At 43.3% G+C, this 17386-nt stretch overlaps 1 protein-coding gene across 1 annotated transcript; it reads right to left on the bottom strand.

The window, feature by feature from the left end:
• Positions 1-6340: 6340 nt before the first annotated feature.
• Positions 6341-13174, bottom strand: LOC119783898 (nuclear receptor subfamily 5 group A member 2-like). Its single transcript, XM_038285633.1, has 7 exons — positions 12983-13174; positions 12767-12892; positions 12558-12699; positions 11604-12073; positions 7421-7540; positions 6752-6899; positions 6341-6666 (listed from the first exon to the last, which is right to left on the bottom strand). The coding sequence occupies exons 2-7, from the start codon at positions 12869-12871 to the stop codon at positions 6413-6415; spliced, it is 1239 nt and encodes a 412-aa protein (XP_038141561.1). The 5' UTR covers positions 12872-12892; positions 12983-13174; the 3' UTR covers positions 6341-6412.
• Positions 13175-17386: the final 4212 nt, after the last annotated feature.

Below are 17386 nucleotides of genomic sequence, written 5' to 3'. Positions count from 1 at the left end.
TAAAAAAAAACAGCTTCTCTCCTTTCTCACTTTTTGTCTTTCCTTTTGCCCTGATTATATCATCTTTATGACCTATAACTTTTACATAAGCAAACGCCTATTAACTGACCTGCATAGCAAAATATCTCCGTTTATAAATATTCAATCGTGTGGTATTTGGCATTACTTAACGCTTCTATAAATAAACTAACTACACCATCGATCAACCTGACATATATGTGTGTCCTGTCTGGTTTTTGATGATTATGGCACAAGTTAATCAGATTTCAAAGGTAAAGAAATAAAAGGAAACTAGAAAAAGCTGTTTCGGAGAAACATCAAAGTGGGAATGCTTTTGCTGAATGAAAAAAGCTGAAATTACCTGCATAACATATGAAAATGTGATAGGAAGTCATCAGAAACTTCAAACTGCAGAAAACAATTGAATCATCTGAAGATTTTGTAGGGTAGAATCATTTGGCAGTAAAATGGCAGAAACAAACTCATCTTAAAAGCTGCACAGCCAAACCATACATGATATCAAAAAATGTCTTGAATGTGGGCACTAGAAGGGTCTTAATATAATGTCTCCCACGTTTCTAGAAAAATGTATAAAGAAATTTTGAAGGGGGGTTTACCTACTTTCCAGAAACATGTCAGGCGTGTTATGAATTACCAGCAAACAGAAAAGCTTAATTCCTGTCCAGAAACAGAGCAGAATGAAGCCAAAGTTCACAACATAGGCTGAAAAGTATGAAATTAGCCGAAGTAGAAAAGAAATTACAAAGAAAAACTTTAATCTTATCTGGTTGAAGAAAAAATTAGTAGCTTAAGGATGGGAAGTAAAATGTTGAGGACGATGGTATTGAATAAGTCTTAACATTTTGAAATCATATGTGGAAATGTCAAGACTTGGCAAAACAATTTGAAATTATTTAAAATGTGTCGGTTGATCAGCATAAAGAAAACAGTGTCATCCTTAGAGGATTGAAAATCTACAAACCTATGTGCAAGACTGACCATGAGAAGTAGAGGAAGGACAGAGAGAGAAGCTTATAGAAAGAGAGCTAATAACACTTAAGGAGCTGAATTTATCAAACAAAATTAACCTGCATGTTACGAGCCGCTGTGGTAATGAAAGCACCGTTGGCAGGCTTAGGCTGCATGTTACAAGGTTAGCAGATGCTTTATAACAGTGTAAATCTTAGAACCTGATTAAGAAATATGCACTGAGGTGTGTGGTCAACAGGCCTTGGTAGTGTAATTGGAAGAAATTGGTTGACTTTGGGTCATAGCTACAAGCCATACGGCACAATGAATGAGTGTGCGTAAGGAAGAGGCTTTTATTTTGTAGGTTCCCTTTAGTCTTATTTTGAAAGTCTATCATGGATGTGTGTCAAGGGAAGGGTCATGCCCAGCAGTGATATAGAATCCATTTCTAAATATGAAATCACTGGTTTTCCATGTTATTGGGTGAATAGATGCTGTATTAGAGCGTAAATGGGAGACTTTTATTGTGAAATTTGCTCTGGGGTATGTTTTGAAAAGGTCCCTAGAGTCTAATAGAAACGAGCTGGTAGAGTTGGGGTCATAATGCTGAGCCATTTGCATCAATTAATAGACAGGTATAATATAGAGGCTTTTATTGTGTAGGGTCACTGGAGCAGGGTTGTGTGCTGAGAAAAGGGTGAGACTCAGCAGTGATACTTGATGACTTTCCAATCGTTAAATCACTCTTTTCCCCTGTTATTAGGGCAGTAGATTAATTGGCAAAGGGAGGCTTTTATTTTGAAATTTGCTGTGGGGTGTGTTTTGAAATCCCCCTAGAGTCTAATTTTAAAAAAGTGTTTGAGTTTGGGTCATATTGTTGCGCCATATGCTGCAAAAAAATAAGAGAATAATAAAGAGGCTTTTATTTTGTAGGGTCCCCGGAGTCTTATTTTGAAAGTCTATCAGGGTTGCATGTGAAGGGAAGGGTCATGGCCAGTAGTCATATTGTATCCATTTCCAAATGTTAAATCAGTGTTGTCTCCCTCCATTAGATTAAAATGTGCTGTTTAAAGTGGCAGAGGTAAAATCTCTTTGAAGCTCGGTTACCTTGACAACGCTTAACGAGCCTGTCAGTGAAAGAGAGAAACGCGCTTCACTTTCGTTCCTTTCCTCTCAGGCTTTTTTGAATGGGAATATCAGCTCCGAACAAACGAGTGCTGAAGACAAACCGTAAATGGTATCTAAAAAAGTCTTTCAGTCTAAGCGACAGCTATCCTTTGTCTCCAATTGGGGTCACGTTCATGGATGTAGCTCATTCACAGCCTTAATGGGAAGGAGAAATATAAAGGTTTGTAAATCCTGCTGGTCTCATTAAATAACATGCAGCTCAATGGTAGAGCAGAACTCTCAAAAGCAAAACTTTCCCTGCGAACAAACGAGCGGTGAGCCAAAACCGTAAAAGGTATTCAAAAAATTCTTTCACTGTTGGCGTCAGCCATCTTTTGGCTTCGACTGTGCCAACTTTTATGTTTCTACTAAAAACTATTTGGCCACGGTGACGATGTAAATATTTGCATTTTCTGAGTTTGAGGATTTTTCTCAGAATCAGCGTTTTCCTATGCCCGAACAAGTCAGCTAAACAGCTAAACCATAAATGATATTGAAGAAATTCCTTCAATGTGAGTGCTAGAAGGTTCTGAAGATGTTGTATACCAAGTTTCATGTTAGTACATCAAATAGTTAATAAATGGGAGCGATACGAAAATATGTATCGTTTTGGATTTTGTCTGTGATTTTTGGAAAATCTCTCATTGGATTTCTATTGGGGAAGTGTGGACTTCTTCATGGTCTGGGCCAAACTGTCGGAAAACCGTAAATGCCACACAAATGAGGGTTATATTTCCTGAATCCTGACAAAAATCCCTACGTTTTGATGTATAATTTATTTCAATTGAGTTAAAAATGAGGGACTGAGAAGAATTTGTTCGGAAAAACCAGAACAGCTCAAAAGCTAGAGCACGCACTCTAGCAGTTGAAGAATTCCGTCCATAGACTTCCATTATAAATCTGAAAATCTTAAAATTTTCTTTTAAAGTTTGAAGCTTCACTGAAGCAAAACTGTAAAAGTTAGCAGAAAGCCGAGTTAAACAGTAATAGCAGAAAGATACGGAAACATTTTAAAAGTTGAATGGTGTTTCTAGCTGAAAGTATGCTGAAGTAGTTAAAGGTCAAAGATGATGAAGGTTTAGCTGAATTTTGCTGAAATCTAAGAATTCTACATGCATTTCAATGGGACAAAAAAAACGCAGAAAAAGCTGAATATCGCGAAAACTACAAAAAATATCTTTACCAAAAGACATAGCAGAATTCTCCTGAACAAGCTGAACGTTTTGATACCAAAATTGTTGAAATCAGTTGAAAACTGCGGGACTAGTTAGAGTCAGAAAAATTACAAGTGAAAAACAATAAGTGGGAATGCATAAGCATTCCCACTTGACTAGAAAAAGCTGTTTCGGAGAAACATCAAAGTGGGAATGCTTTTGCTGAATGAAAAAAGCTGAAATTAACTGCAGAACATATAAAAATGTGATAGGAAGTCATTAGAAACTTCAAACTGCAGAAAACAATTGAATCATCTGAAGATTTTATAGGGTAGAAACATCTGGCAGTAAAATGGCAGAAACAAACTCATCTTAAAAGCTGCACAGTCAAACCATACATGATATCAAAAAATGTTGATCAGCATAAAGAAAACAGTGTCATCATTTGAGGATTGAAAATTTACAAACCTATGTGCAAGACTAACCATGAGAAGCAGAGGAAGGACAGAGAGAGAAGCTTATAGAAAGAGAGCTAATACCACTTAAGGAGCTGAATTTATAAAAAAAAAAAACTAACCTGCATAATACGAGCCGCTGTGGTGATGAAAGCACAGTTGGCAGGCTTAGGCTGCATGTTACTAGGTTAGCAGATGCTTTATTACAGTGTAAATCTTAGAGCCTTATTAAGAAATGTAAACTGAGGTGTGTGGTCAACAGGCCTTGGTAGTGTAATTTGAAGAAATTGGTTGACTTTGGGTCATAGCTACAAGCCATACTGCACAATGAATGAGTGTGCATAAGGAAGAGGCTTTTATTTTGTAGGGTCCCTTTAGTCTTATTTTGAAAGTCTATCATGGATGTGTGTCAAGGGAAGGGTCATGCCCAGCAGTGATATAGAATCCATTTCTAAATATGAAATCACTGGTTTTCCATGTTATTGGGTGAATAGATAATATATTAGAGCATAAATGGGAGACTTTTATTGTGAAATTCGCTCTGGGGTATGTTGTGAAAAGGTCCCTAGAGTCTAATAGAAACAAGCTGGTAGAGTTTGGGTCATAATTCTGAGCCATTTGCATCAATTAATACACAAGTATAATATAGAGGCTTTTATTTTGTAGGGTCACTGGAGTCTTATTTTGAAAGTCTAGCAGGGTTGTGTGTTGAGAAAAGGGTCAGACCCAGCAGTGATACTTGATGACTTTTCAATCCTTAAATCACTCTTTCCCCCTGTTATTAGGGCAGTAGATGAAGTGGAAATGGGAGGCTTTTATTTTGAAATTTGCTGTGGGGTGTGTTATGAAACCCCCCCTAGAGTATAATTTTAAAAAAGTCGTTGAGTTTGGGTCATAATGTTGAGCCATATGCTGGGAAAAAAATATGAGTTTAATGTAGGGGCTTTTAATTTGAAGGGTCCCCGGAGTCTTATTTTGAAAGTCTATCAGGGTTGCGTGTGAAGGGAAGGGTCATGGCCAGTAGTCATATTGTATCCACTTCCTAATGTTAAATCAGTGTTGTCTCCCTCCATTAGATTAAAATGTGCTGTTTAAAGTGGTGGAGGTAAAATCCTTTGAAGCACGGTTACCTTGACAACGCTTAACGAGCCTGTCAGTGACAGAGAGACATGCGCATCACTTTCGTTCCTTTCCTCTCAGGCTTTTTTGAATGGGAATAGCAGCTTCGAACAAACGAGTGCTGAAGACAAACCGTAAATGGTATCTAAAAAATTCTTTCAGTCTAAGCGAGAGCTATCCTTTGTCTCCAATTGGGATAACGTTCATGGCTGTAGCTCATTCACAGCCTTAATGGGAAGGAGAAATTTAAAGGTTTATAAATCCTGCTGGTCTCATTAAATAACATGGAGTCACATGGTAGAGCAGAGCTCTCAAAAGCAAAACTTTCCCTCCGAACAAACGAGCGGTGAGCCAAAACCGTAATAGGTATTCAAAAAATTCTTTCACCGTGAGCGTCAGCCATCCTTCGGCTTCGACTGTGCCAACTTTCATGTTTCTACTAAAAACTATTTGGCCACGGTGACGATGTAAAAATTTGCATTTTCTGAGTTTGAGGATTTTTCTCAGAATCAGCGTTTTCCTATGCCCGAACAAGTCAGCTAAACAGCTAAACCATAAATGATATTGAAGAAATTCCTTCAATGTGAGTGCTAGAAGGTTCTGAAGATGTTGTATACCAAGTTTCATGTTAGTACATCAGATAGTTAATAAATGGGAGCGATACGAAAATATGTATCGTTTTGGATTTTGTCTGTGATTTTTGGAAAATCTCTCATTGGATCTCTATTGGGGAAGTGTGGACTTCTTCATCGTTTGGGCCAAACTGTCGGAAAACCGTAAATGCCACACAAATGAGGGTTATATTTCCTGAATCCTGACAAAAATTCCTACGTTTTGATGTATAATTTATTTCAATTGAGTTAAAAATGAGGGACTGAGAAGAATTTGTTCGGAAAAACCAGAACAGCTCAAAAGCTAGAGCACGCACTCTAGCAGTTGAAGAATTCTGTCCATAGACTTCCATTATAAATCTGAAAATCTTAAAATTTTCTTTTAAAGTTTGAAGCTTCACTGAAGCAAAACTGTAAAAGTTAGCAGAAAGCCGAGTTAAACAGTAATAGAAGAGAGATACGGAAACATTTTAAAAGTTGAATGGTGTTTCTAGCTGAAAGTATGCTGAAGTAGTTAAAGGTCAAAGATGATGAAGGTTTAGCTGAATTTTGCTGAAATCTAAGAATTCTACATGCATTTCAATGGGACAAAAAAAACGCAGAAAAAGCTGAATATCGCGAAAACTACAAAAAATATCTTTACCAAAAGACATAGCAGAATTCTCCTGAACAAGCTGAACGTTTTGATACCAAAATTGTTGAAATCAGTTGAAAACTGCGGGACTAGTTAGAGTCAGAAAAATTAAAAGTGAAAAACAATAAGTGGGAATGCATAAGCCTTCCCACTTGATAATATTCTCAATCGTCAGTGGAACCACCTCTATTGGCATTAAAGTCATTCTGTTCCAAACATTTGGGCTCATTGCAGTAACAACATGTGGATCATTTCAAATCCTGCAGGTTCTTCTGGAACGGCCATAGCTCTACAGCTGGATGTTCATGTGCAGCTGCACTTGGCGTGCAGCATCTCATTCAGCAGGTTGTTGCAGGTCACCTCACCGCGCAGATGTCTGCGGTGCAGGTAGTCTTCAGCCAGGATGCTCAGAGAGCGGAGCTCAGAAAGACACAGCAGCAGAGAAGGGAAACGGCTGCAGGGCGGAGAGGAGGTGGTCATCATGTACTCCATCAGGGCTCCTTTAACCTGCTGCTGAACTCTATCCACAAACTGCTGTTCTTCAAGGTCCTTCACGTCTGAAGGAGAAAGCAAAGCTGGGATCTGAGGAACTGCTTTCAGCTTCAGACTTTTATCAGCATAAAAGTTGAACTCTTTACTCACCAGGGTTAAACAGGATTAGGAACTTGGTGCATACAAACTCCTGATAATCCACCTTCAGCATCCGAAGCTTCTCCACCAGCTCCGCCCCTCTTTGGGCCAGGCTGGCAAACACAGGGCCACCGTCAGGGATTAGACATGACAGCTCCACCTGAAGCAGGGAATCATCTGCTTCGATCAGGATGAGATCCGGACTTCTCTGAACAAACTGACAGTTCTTACCTCATCCCTCATTTAGATCACAGCTGCACAATAAAAACAGGAAAATTAAACCTATTGTTCTAAAGCAAACCTTTTCCTCTTTCCTTTCTGTCTCCTGTTGTCCAAAGCTTTACTTTAAGATCTCCATCCAGAATGGAATCAGGCTGGTTAAACCCCGGGAGCCCAGGTAACTTCCCTGAATTTTACTGTCATTCAAATAAAATTTAACAGCTCCTGGAAAGTAAATGCTGTCAAACAATAACAGTCCAATAGTCACTGAACAGTCAAAGATCTGGAACATAACAACCATCTGACCAAACAGCCCAGCTTTACCTGCACCTACAGACACTCAATGAACCTTCTTCAGAGGAAAAGTCTCTGGGTCTGATTTATAATCCAGTAAACATTAACCTCATTTGAACTCTGAACAAAAACAAACCGGAAAAGGCAAAGAAGTTCAAAGAGACTCACCTGCTGTCCAGTGATGAGTGGCTGGTCACCATCCGTGCTGTAAAGAACCTTCCTGGAGATTATCTCCAGAACCAGCAGCTCACTCCAGCAGCTCTGCAGCAGCTTCATCTGGTCACAGACCTGAGGACAAAGAACCTGAAAACATCAGAGCGGCTGATGGCTGCTGGTCATTTTAAACTAGAACAGAATAGAACAGAACAGAATAGCCCGTACTAACCCATAGTAACCTTAGTAACCTGTGGTAACCTGTAGAAACCTTTAGTAACCAGTGGTAACCCATAGTAACCTTAGTAACCAGTGGTAACCCGCATTAACCCATAGTAACCAGTGGTAACCCGCATTAACCCATAGTAACCAGTGGTAACCCATAGTAACCTTAGTAACCAGTGGTAACCCATAGTAACCTTAGTAACCAGTGGTAACCGGCATTAACCCATAGTAACCAGTGGTAACCCGCATTAACCCATAGTAACCAGTGGTAACCCGCATTAACCCATAGTAACCTGTAGTAACCCATAGTAACCTTAGTAACCAGTGGTAACCTGTAGAAACCTTTAGTAACCAGTGGTAACCCGCATTAACCCATAGTAACCAGTGGTAACCCATAGTAACCTTAGTAACCTCTGGTAACCTGTAGTAACCCATAGTAACCTTAGTAACCAGTGGTAACCCGTAGTAACCCATAGTAACCTTGGTAAACAGTGGTAACCCATAGTAACCTTAGTAACCAGTGGTAACCCGCAGTAACCCATAGTAACCAGTGGTAACCTGTGGTAACCCATAGTAACCTTAGTAACCAGTGGTAACCTGTAGAAACCTTTAGTAACCAGTGGTAACCCGCATTAACCCATAGTAACCAGTGGTAACCCATAGTAACCTTAGTAACCTCTGGTAACCTGTAGTAACCCATAGTAACCTTAGTAACCAGTGGTAACCCGTAGTAACCCATAGTAACCTTAGTAACCAGTGGTAACCCATAGTAACCTTAGTAACCAGTGGTAACCCGCAGTAACCCATAGTAACCAGTGGTAACCTGTGGTAACCCATAGTAACCTTAGTAACCAGTGGTAACCTGCAGTAACCCATAGTAACCAGTGGTAACCCATAGTAACCTTAGTAACCAGTGGTAACCTGCCGTAACCCATAGTAACCAGTGGTAACCCATAGTAACCTTAGTAAGCAGTGGTATACTGTAGTAGCCTAACCTTAGTAACCAGTGGTAACCCATAGTAACCTTAGTAACCAGTGGTAACCTGCAGTAACCCATAGTAACCAGTGGTAACCCATAGTAACCTTAGTAACCAGTGGTAACATGCAGTAACCCATAGTAACCAGTGGTAACCCATAGTAACCAGTGGTAACCCGCAGTAACCAGTGGTAACCCGCAGTAACCAGTGGTGACCCGTAGTAACCAGTGGTAACCCGCAGTAACCAGTGGTGACCCGTAGTAACCAGTGGTAACCCGCAGTAACCAGTGGTAACCCACAGTAACCAGTGGTGACCCGTAGTAACCAGTGGTAACCCGCAGTAACCAGTGGTGACCCGTAGTAACCAGTGGTAACCCGCAGTAACCAGTGGTAACCCGCAGTAACCAGTGGTGACCCGTAGTAACCAGTGGTAACCCGCAGTAACCAGTGGTAACCCACAGTAACCAGTGGTGACCCGTAGTAACCAGTGGTAACCCGCAGTAACCAGTGGTAACCCGCAGTAACCAGTGGTGACCCGTAGTAACCAGTGGTAACCCGCAGTAACCAGTGGTAACCCGCAGTAACCAGTGGTGACCCGTAGTAACCAGTGGTAACCCGCAGTAACCAGTGGTAACCCGCAGTAACCAGTGGTGACCCGTAGTAACCAGTGTTAACCCATAGTAACCTTAGTAACCAGTGGTAACCTGCAGTAACCCATAGTAACCCGCAGCAACCCATAGTAACCTTCGTAACCAGTGGTAACCCGCAGTAACCAGTGGTAACCCGCAGTAACCAGTGGTAACCCATAGTAACCAGTGGTAACCTTTAGTAACCAGTGGTAACCCGTAGTAACCAGTGGTAACCCGCAGTAACCAGTGGTGACCCGTAGTAACCAGTGGTAACCCGTAGTAATCAGTGGTAACCTTTAGTAACCAGTGGTAACCCGCAGTAACCAGTGGTAACCCGCAGTAACCAGTGGTGACCCGTAGTAACCAGTGGTAACCCATAGTAACCTTAGTAACCAGTGGTAACCTGCAGTAACCCATAGTAACCCGCAGCAACCCATAGTAACCTTAGTAACCAGTGGTAACCCGCAGTAACCAGTGGTAACCCGCAGTAACCAGTGGTAACCCATAGTAACCAGTGGTAACCTTTAGTAACCAGTGGTAACCCGCAGTAACCAGTGGTAACCCGCAGTAACCAGTGGTGACCCGTAGTAACCAGTGGTAACCCGCAGTAACCAGTGGTGACCCGTAGTAACCAGTGGTAACCCGCAGTAACCAGTGGTAACCCGCAGTAACCAGTGGTGACCCGTAGTAACCAGTGGTAACCCATAGTAACCTTAGTAACCAGTGGTAACCTGCAGTAACCCATAGTAACCCGCAGCAACCCATAGTAACCTTAGTAACCAGTGGTAACCCGCAGTAACCAGTGGTAACCCATAGTAACCAGTGGTAACCTTTAGTAACCAGTGGTAACCCGCAGTAACCAGTGGTAACCCGCAGTAACCAGTGGTGACCCGTAGTAACCAGTGGTGACCCGTAGTAATCAGTGGTAACCTTTAGTAACCAGTGGTGACCCGTAGTAACCAGTGGTAACCCGCAGTAACCAGTGGTAACCCGCAGTAACCAGTGGTGACCCGTAGTAACCAGTGGTAACCCATAGTAACCATAGTAACCAGTGGTAACCCGCAGTAACCAGTGGTGACCCGTAGTAACCAGTGGTAACCCGCAGTAACCAGTGGTAACCCGCAGTAACCAGTGGTAACCCATAGTAACCAGTGGTAACCCGCTGTAACCAGTGGTAACCCGCAGTAACCAGTGGTGACCCGTAGTAACCAGTGGTAACCCGTAGTAATCAGTGGTAACCCGCAGTAACCACTGGTAACCCGCAGCAACCCATAGTAACCTTAGTAACCAGTGGTAACCCGCAGTAACCAGTGGTAACCCATAGTAACCAGTGGTAACCCATAGTAACCAGTGGTAACCTTTAGTAACCAGTGGTAACCCGCAGTAACCAGTGGTAACCCGCAGTAACCAGTGGTGACCCGTAGTAACCAGTGGTAACCCGCAGTAACCAGTGGTGACCCGTAGTAACCAGTGGTAACCCGCAGTAACCAGTGGTAACCCGCAGTAACCAGTGGTGACCCGTAGTAACCAGTGGTAACCCATAGTAACCTTAGTAACCAGTGGTAACCTGCAGTAACCCATAGTAACCCGCAGCAACCCATAGTAACCTTAGTAACCAGTGGTAACCCGCAGTAACCAGTGGTAACCCGCAGTAACCAGTGGTAACCCATAGTAACCAGTGGTAACCTTTAGTAACCAGTGGTAACCCGCAGTAACCAGTGGTAACCCGCAGTAACCAGTGGTGACCCGTAGTAACCAGTGGTGACCCGTAGTAATCAGTGGTAACCTTTAGTAACCAGTGGTGACCCGCAGTAACCAGTGGTGACCCGTAGTAACCAGTGGTGACCCGTAGTAATCAGTGGTAACCTTTAGTAACCAGTGGTGACCCGCAGTAACCAGTGGTAACCCGCAGTAACCAGTGGTGACCCGTAGTAACCAGCGGTGACCCGTAGTAATCAGTGGTAACCTTTAGTAACCAGTGGTGACCCGTAGTAACCAGTGGTAACCCGCAGTAACCAGTGGTAACCCGCAGTAACCAGTGGTGACCCGTAGTAACCAGTGGTAACCCGCAGTAACCAGTGGTAACCCGCAGTAACCAGTGGTGACCCGTAGTAACCAGTGGTAACCCATAGTAACCTTAGTAACCAGTGGTAACCTGCAGTAACCCATAGTAACCCGCAGCAACCCATAGTAACCTTAGTAACCAGTGTTAACCCGCAGTAACCAGTGGTAACCCATAGTAACCAGTGGTAACCCATAGTAACCAGTGGTAACCTTTAGTAACCAGTGGTAACCGTAGTAACCGTAGTAAATTGTGGGACCCAGACCGCGGACAGGTCCAGAACCCTGTAGGACCTGCAGTCCTACCTTCAGCTCCTTGAAGAAGATGGAGGTCCGGGCCCACTCCACCAGGGAGCACAGCAGCTGGTCGGCCAGAGCGGATCCTGAAGCCCAGGAGCCGCTCTCTCTGCAGGTGCTGCCCTGCTGCTCAGGTGGATCCCAGCACAGACACCGGATCAGAACCGGGGGCCTCTGACCTTCTGCGGTGACAGCTCTGGGCTCTGGGCCCTGTGGAGAGATGATCCAGGCTGCTCGGTCATTGCGGTGCTCTAACCTCCAGGCCCAGTGAGAAGGAGAGGGGTTCTGGTTCTGTGGATCAGCAGGTGGGCTGCAGGGCAGGGCTGCAGAGGGGGGGATGGTTCTGGGTTGGTGGGTGGAGGGGGGGCTCAGCCTGCTGGCTTGAACCAAAGCTTTCCTCTGCTGCTTGGCGGCGCGGTCCTGCTTGTACATGGGCCCAAACTTGTTTCTTCCTCCTCTCATCCGATCTGCGCGGACAGCTGCAGGGAAACGATCATCTGTCAGTCGGGTTTACAGATTCTGACACAACATCTAACTTTAAAGTAACCTGAGGATCAATAATCTGATAGAAATTATTCAGGTTTGAAGCCGCAAATCCAGGCTTGACCTCCATGTTTGCATTTCTAAAACAAACGCGTGGATGGAAGTAGCTATTAAAGAAAGTTTAAGAGTTTCTGCAGGAATCCTTAAAGCCAAAGCCGAGTTTTTCACTGAAGGAAGACCAGAATAGGAGGAAGGTTCTAATCTCAGTCTGAAACTAGAAATCAGGAGTTAAACTGGGCAGGAAATATTCTCCATGTTTCCACTTTGGTCTCATTCTGCAGCAGAAGCTGGGCTCTGTTCTGATCCAATAGTGCATCTTTCACATTCTGCTCTCCATCTGTTGAATCCTCCCAAAACGATGCCGTCCACCTGAACACAGATGAAACATGTGACATAAAGAACGTCTTCCATCCAGCTTACCTTCCAGACGCATCCCAGCATTCAGACACTTCTGAAACCTGCAGAACGGGCATCTTTTCCTCTGACTTTGATCAATCTGGCACTGCTGCTTTCCCACACAGACGTACGCCTTCTTGTTTTGAACAGTTCGTTTAAAGAATCCCTGCAGAACGAGACGAAGCCGTTAACACAGCACAGCAGGAGAAGAACTATGGCGGGCAGAAAGGTACCTTGCAGCTTTCACAGGTGAGGACGCCGTAGTGGTATCCAGAAACTTTATCTCCACACACCGGGCACAGCTCCTCCACATCCATCACTGAGCTCCAGGAAAACATGGCAGAGAGGAGCCTCCTCTTCTGGGGAGAGGAACAGAGAGGTCATTACCCAACGTTATGCTCTGATTGCAGTCAGTTAAATAGAAACGCAGCATCAGACAGGATACCTACATGAGGTTGAGTTCTCCATGAACGCAGGTATGATTCCAGGATCAGTCAGTGATGGTTCCACCTGTGGAGGAAGGAGCTGAGCTTTCTGCCCTCTCTGTAGATCAGGCCATCAGCCTCTGGAGGAGGGAAGCTGTGGTCGTTCTGATGCCAGGGGGCACGTCTAAGACGTCACCTGGTTACCGCCCCACCTGCTCACCTGGTTCCCTCTCTGTGTCTGAAATGCTTTTAGCTTATTTCTCTTTTACTGCCTCTGGCTTCCTTCCAGCTGATCAGGAAATGGAAAATTAATTCAACATAAAATAATAATGCAAAAAATACATCCAGGAGGAAGATTCTGGAGGAAGATTCTGGAGGCCGCCTGTGGAGCTGGTTGTATCTATGCGTCTTTTTCTATGTCTCCTTGAACCCCAGTGGGCCTCAGCAGATGGCCGCTCACACTGCACTGGAAAAAACGATCTAGAAATAAGTAAAAATGTCTTAAATTAAGTGTATTTATCCTTAATTTCAGTAGTTAAATTAGATTTTTACTCTTAAAATAAGATAATTTGATCATGTGCATTTGCATTTTTTCTTATTTTAAGTGTAAATTGTCTTGTTTCATTAACAAAATGTATGTTTTGCCTCCTCAATCCAAGAACAAACTATTTTTAAGAAAAAAATGACGTGTCTAGATTTCTGTGAGGAGCTATGTGCTGGACCCAGAATGCAGACATCAAGGCTAGGAGAAAGGAGCAACGTTTATTTTTAGGTTCACAGGCAGAGAAGGAAGGAAGGAAACAGGCAGTTGGAGGTGGAAGGGAAGCTCTCTGCAGCAGCTGGAGCAGAGGGAGGAGGGTGGTGTGGCTTGGTAGCTGCAGACTGATTTGGATCTGGATCCTGGGTAGACGCACATAGAGCAATATGTTCAATTTCAAAAGCTGAAGAAATCATTTCCACAAGGGAGAGAAGTTTTCACATCTACCATCTAATGGTGACCATCAGGCAGAGAGTACAGGAAGCCAGGCTTTAAATGCGGCTCCAGATGAGATCAGTTTCAGATGTGTGCAGCCAGCTCCTCCACAGCTGCACCTATCAGAGAGAGAGAGAGCATAACCTAGACTGCACCCAACAGGCCCAGAAACCACAATTTCTATGTTTTCAGCTGTGAGCCTGGTTCCGCTGGAGGTTTCTTCCTGTTTTCCTCTCCACTGTTGCTGCATGCATGCTTGGTGTGAGGGGATTGCTGCAGAGTCAATGAGTCGATGAGATGAGGTGTTGTGAATTGGTGTTGAATTAAAGGGGCAGTGATTGGCCTCCATGTTCTGAATGCTGGCGTACCATAAAGAATAAATGATGAACAGTTTAGTTTGTGCCTTCAAGTCGTTGCCCCTAGGAAGACGTTACTGGATATAACCTAACGGAATATCTTCAGGACGGCTCCAAATGACACTAAACTCATATGGGAGAGTAGAACATGATGGAATAACGGAAAATCAAGGACCAATGGAAAAAAACACGAAATTCCCCTTTAAAGTGATGAATGTTTAGAAGTTAGTGGACAGAAATTAATGTTCTAAGACTAAAGTTAAAGCAACAGAGATTCCAATTTGAAAAAGAGGTTCTGTTAATAAATGTATAAAAACAGACATTAAATAAAGTTATTAATCACACATATTAAAGTGACTTTAGAAGGGACTAAATCATCTCCTCATTCTGTCTTTGGAAACACTTAAAGCTGCTGATTGGCTGATGTCAGACAACTGGACGATGCTATGGGTTGAGCTTTAGTATTAAAGTATGAAAATACTCCATTTTCTGTTATGCATTTTAAAAACAAACAGAAAAGCAGCACCAATAACATTTTCAGGTCCTGTTTCAAATGTCCGCAGGTTGCCTCAGGGTCATGAGGACAGTCTGCAGGAGCAGACGCCCCTCAGGGTTCTGCTGAACATGGTGGCCATGTTTCACCCACTCAGGTTCCTCGTTTACTGGGACGGTTGAAGACTGAGACGGTTCAACCACATCAGCGCTGGATAAGAGTGCAGTACTGCACGCTTCCCGCAGGGGGAGCTGTCGCACCATGGTCAGTGGAAGCTCCAAAGGATGGCTGTGTTCGAATTCATGGGCTGCATCCTCCAAGGACGCGGTCTACCTGGACTGGATCCTTCCAAGTCCTTGAAAATAAGGAGACCGGAAGAGTTTGGGCTGCGGATTCAAAACCCTTCCGGGTTTTCCAACCACCGGGAGCAGGAATAAATCAAATCAAATGTAGGCCTAATGATAGAAACCTTAGTTAAATAACCTGCTGCTGTCATTCTGCACATCTCTGATGTTGCTGCTATTTTAAATTATCCATAACTGTAAAAATGTCCATAGCTGCATATTGGTTATTTATTCTCCAGTTTTATATTGTTAAAACGCTTTACAGTATTTTATTGTTTATATTTTAACTCTTCCCTATTATGTTATTCTTAGACATTTTTCTTAGGTCCACATTTGTGAGACCATTTTCAATAATCTTTCTGCTGCTGTAAATTTGCCCATTGTGGGACAATAAAGAGATTTTAGATTAGATTAGATTAGATGAGCTTTATTGATCTCACAGCGGAGAAATTCACTCGTCACATATTAGCATAGAAGTTACTGAAGGTGCAAACAGGGAGGAAAAAGGTGCATTAAGAATAAGCAATATACACTATATTGCCAAAAGTATTTGCTCACCCATCCAAATTATTGGAATCAGGTGTTCCAATCACTTCCATGGCCACAGGTGTATAAATTCAAGCACCTAGGCATGCAGACTGTTTTTACAAACATTTGTGAAAGAATGGGTCGCTCTCAGGAGCTCAGTGAATTCCAGCGTGGAACTGTGATAGGATGCCACCTGTGCAACAAATCCAGTCGTGAAATTTCCTCGCTCCTAAATATTCCACAGTCAACTGTCAGCTGTATTATAAGAAAATGGAAGTGTTTGGGAACGACAGCAACTCAACCACGAAGTGGTAGGCCACGTAAACTGACGGAGCGGGGTCAGCGGATGCTGACGCGCATAGTGCGAAGAGGTCGCCAACTTTCTGCAGAGTCAATCACTACAGACCTCCAAACTTCATGTGGCCTTCAGATTAGCTCAAGAACAGTGCGCAGAGAGCTTCATGGAATGGGTTTCCATGGTCGAGCAGCTGCATCCAAGCCATACATCACCAAGTGCAATGCAAAGCGTCGGATGCGGTGGTGTAAAGCACGCCGCCACTGGACTCTAGAGCAGTGGAGACGCGTTCTCTGGAGTGACGAATCGCGCTTCTCCATCTGGCAATCTGATGGACGGGTCTGGGTTTGGCGGTTGCCAGGAGAACGGTACTTGTCTGACTGCATTGTGCCAAGTGTAAAGTTTGGTGGAGGGGGGATTATGGTGTGGGGTTGTTTTTCAGGAGCTGGGCTTGGCCCCTTAGTTCCAGTGAAAGGAACTCTGAATGCTTCAGCATACCAAGACATTTTGGACAATTCCATGCTCCCAACTTTGTGGGAACAGTTTGGAGCTGGCCCCTTCCTCTTCCAACATGACTGTGCACCAGTGCACAAAGCAAGGTCCATAAAGACATGGATGACAGAGTCTGGTGTGGATGAACTTGACTGGCCTGCACAGAGTCCTGACCTCAACCCGATAGAACACCTTTGGGATGAATTAGAGCGGAGACTGAGAGCCAGGCCTTCTCGTCCAACATCAGTGTGCGACCTCACAAATGCGCTTCTGGAAGAATGGTCAAAAATTCCCATAAACACACTCCTAAACCTTGTGGACAGCCTTCCCAGAAGAGTTGAAGCTGTTCTAGCTGCAAAGGGTGGACCGACGTCATATTGAACCCTATGGATTAGGAACGGGATGTCACTTAAGCTCATATGTGAGTCAAGGCAGGTGAGCAAATACTTTTGGCAATATAGTGTATATACAGTATATCCAGGTATATACAGTATATCAAGATAAATAGGATTAAGGTGCATGTGTACATGTATCGCACACAATGAAAAACAAAATAAAAATAAGAAATAAAAAAATAAGAAATAAAAATATGTACAATCCGGATGGCTTATATACAGGGGGGAGAAATATTGCACATTCAACATATTGCACAGGATATTGTACAGTCAATAATAAAAATATAGCTGCACAGTGGTTTTTACAGGAGTTACTGTGGTTATAGTGCATTATTATAGAGTCTGGTGGCAGCAGGAATGAATGACCTGCAGTAGCGCTCCTTCTTACAGAAAGGGTCTCTAAGGCTCTGACTAAAGGAGCTGCTCAGCTCCTCTACAGTCTGGTGCAGGGGGTGAGAGGTGGTGTCCATGATGGATGTGAGTTTGGACAGCATCCTAAACAATGTATTTATAAAAAATATATCTGCATAATCTCTAATATTCAAAAAACAA

The sequence above is a fragment of the Cyprinodon tularosa genome, unplaced genomic scaffold (assembly GCF_016077235.1).
Source record: "Cyprinodon tularosa strain WSP-4 unplaced genomic scaffold, ASM1607723v1 ctg2120, whole genome shotgun sequence".
Taxonomy (NCBI): Eukaryota; Metazoa; Chordata; class Actinopteri; order Cyprinodontiformes; family Cyprinodontidae; genus Cyprinodon; species Cyprinodon tularosa.
Note: the sequence above shows the minus strand (reverse complement) of the source record. Positions and strands in the feature narration are given on the sequence as shown.

Coding starts and splice junctions, on each gene's coding strand:
- LOC119783898 (XM_038285633.1), bottom strand. CDS start 12,871: ATGTTTTCCTGGAGCTCAGTGATGGATGTGGAGGAGCTGTGCCCGGTG. Junction 7,541..11,603: donor TCTTCTTCAAGGAGCTGAAG/GTAGGACTGCAG, acceptor CTTTGTCCTCAG/GTCTGTGACCAGATGAAGCT. Junction 6,900..7,420: donor CACTCATCACTGGACAGCAG/GTGAGTCTCTTT, acceptor TCCCTGCTTCAG/GTGGAGCTGTCATGTCTAAT.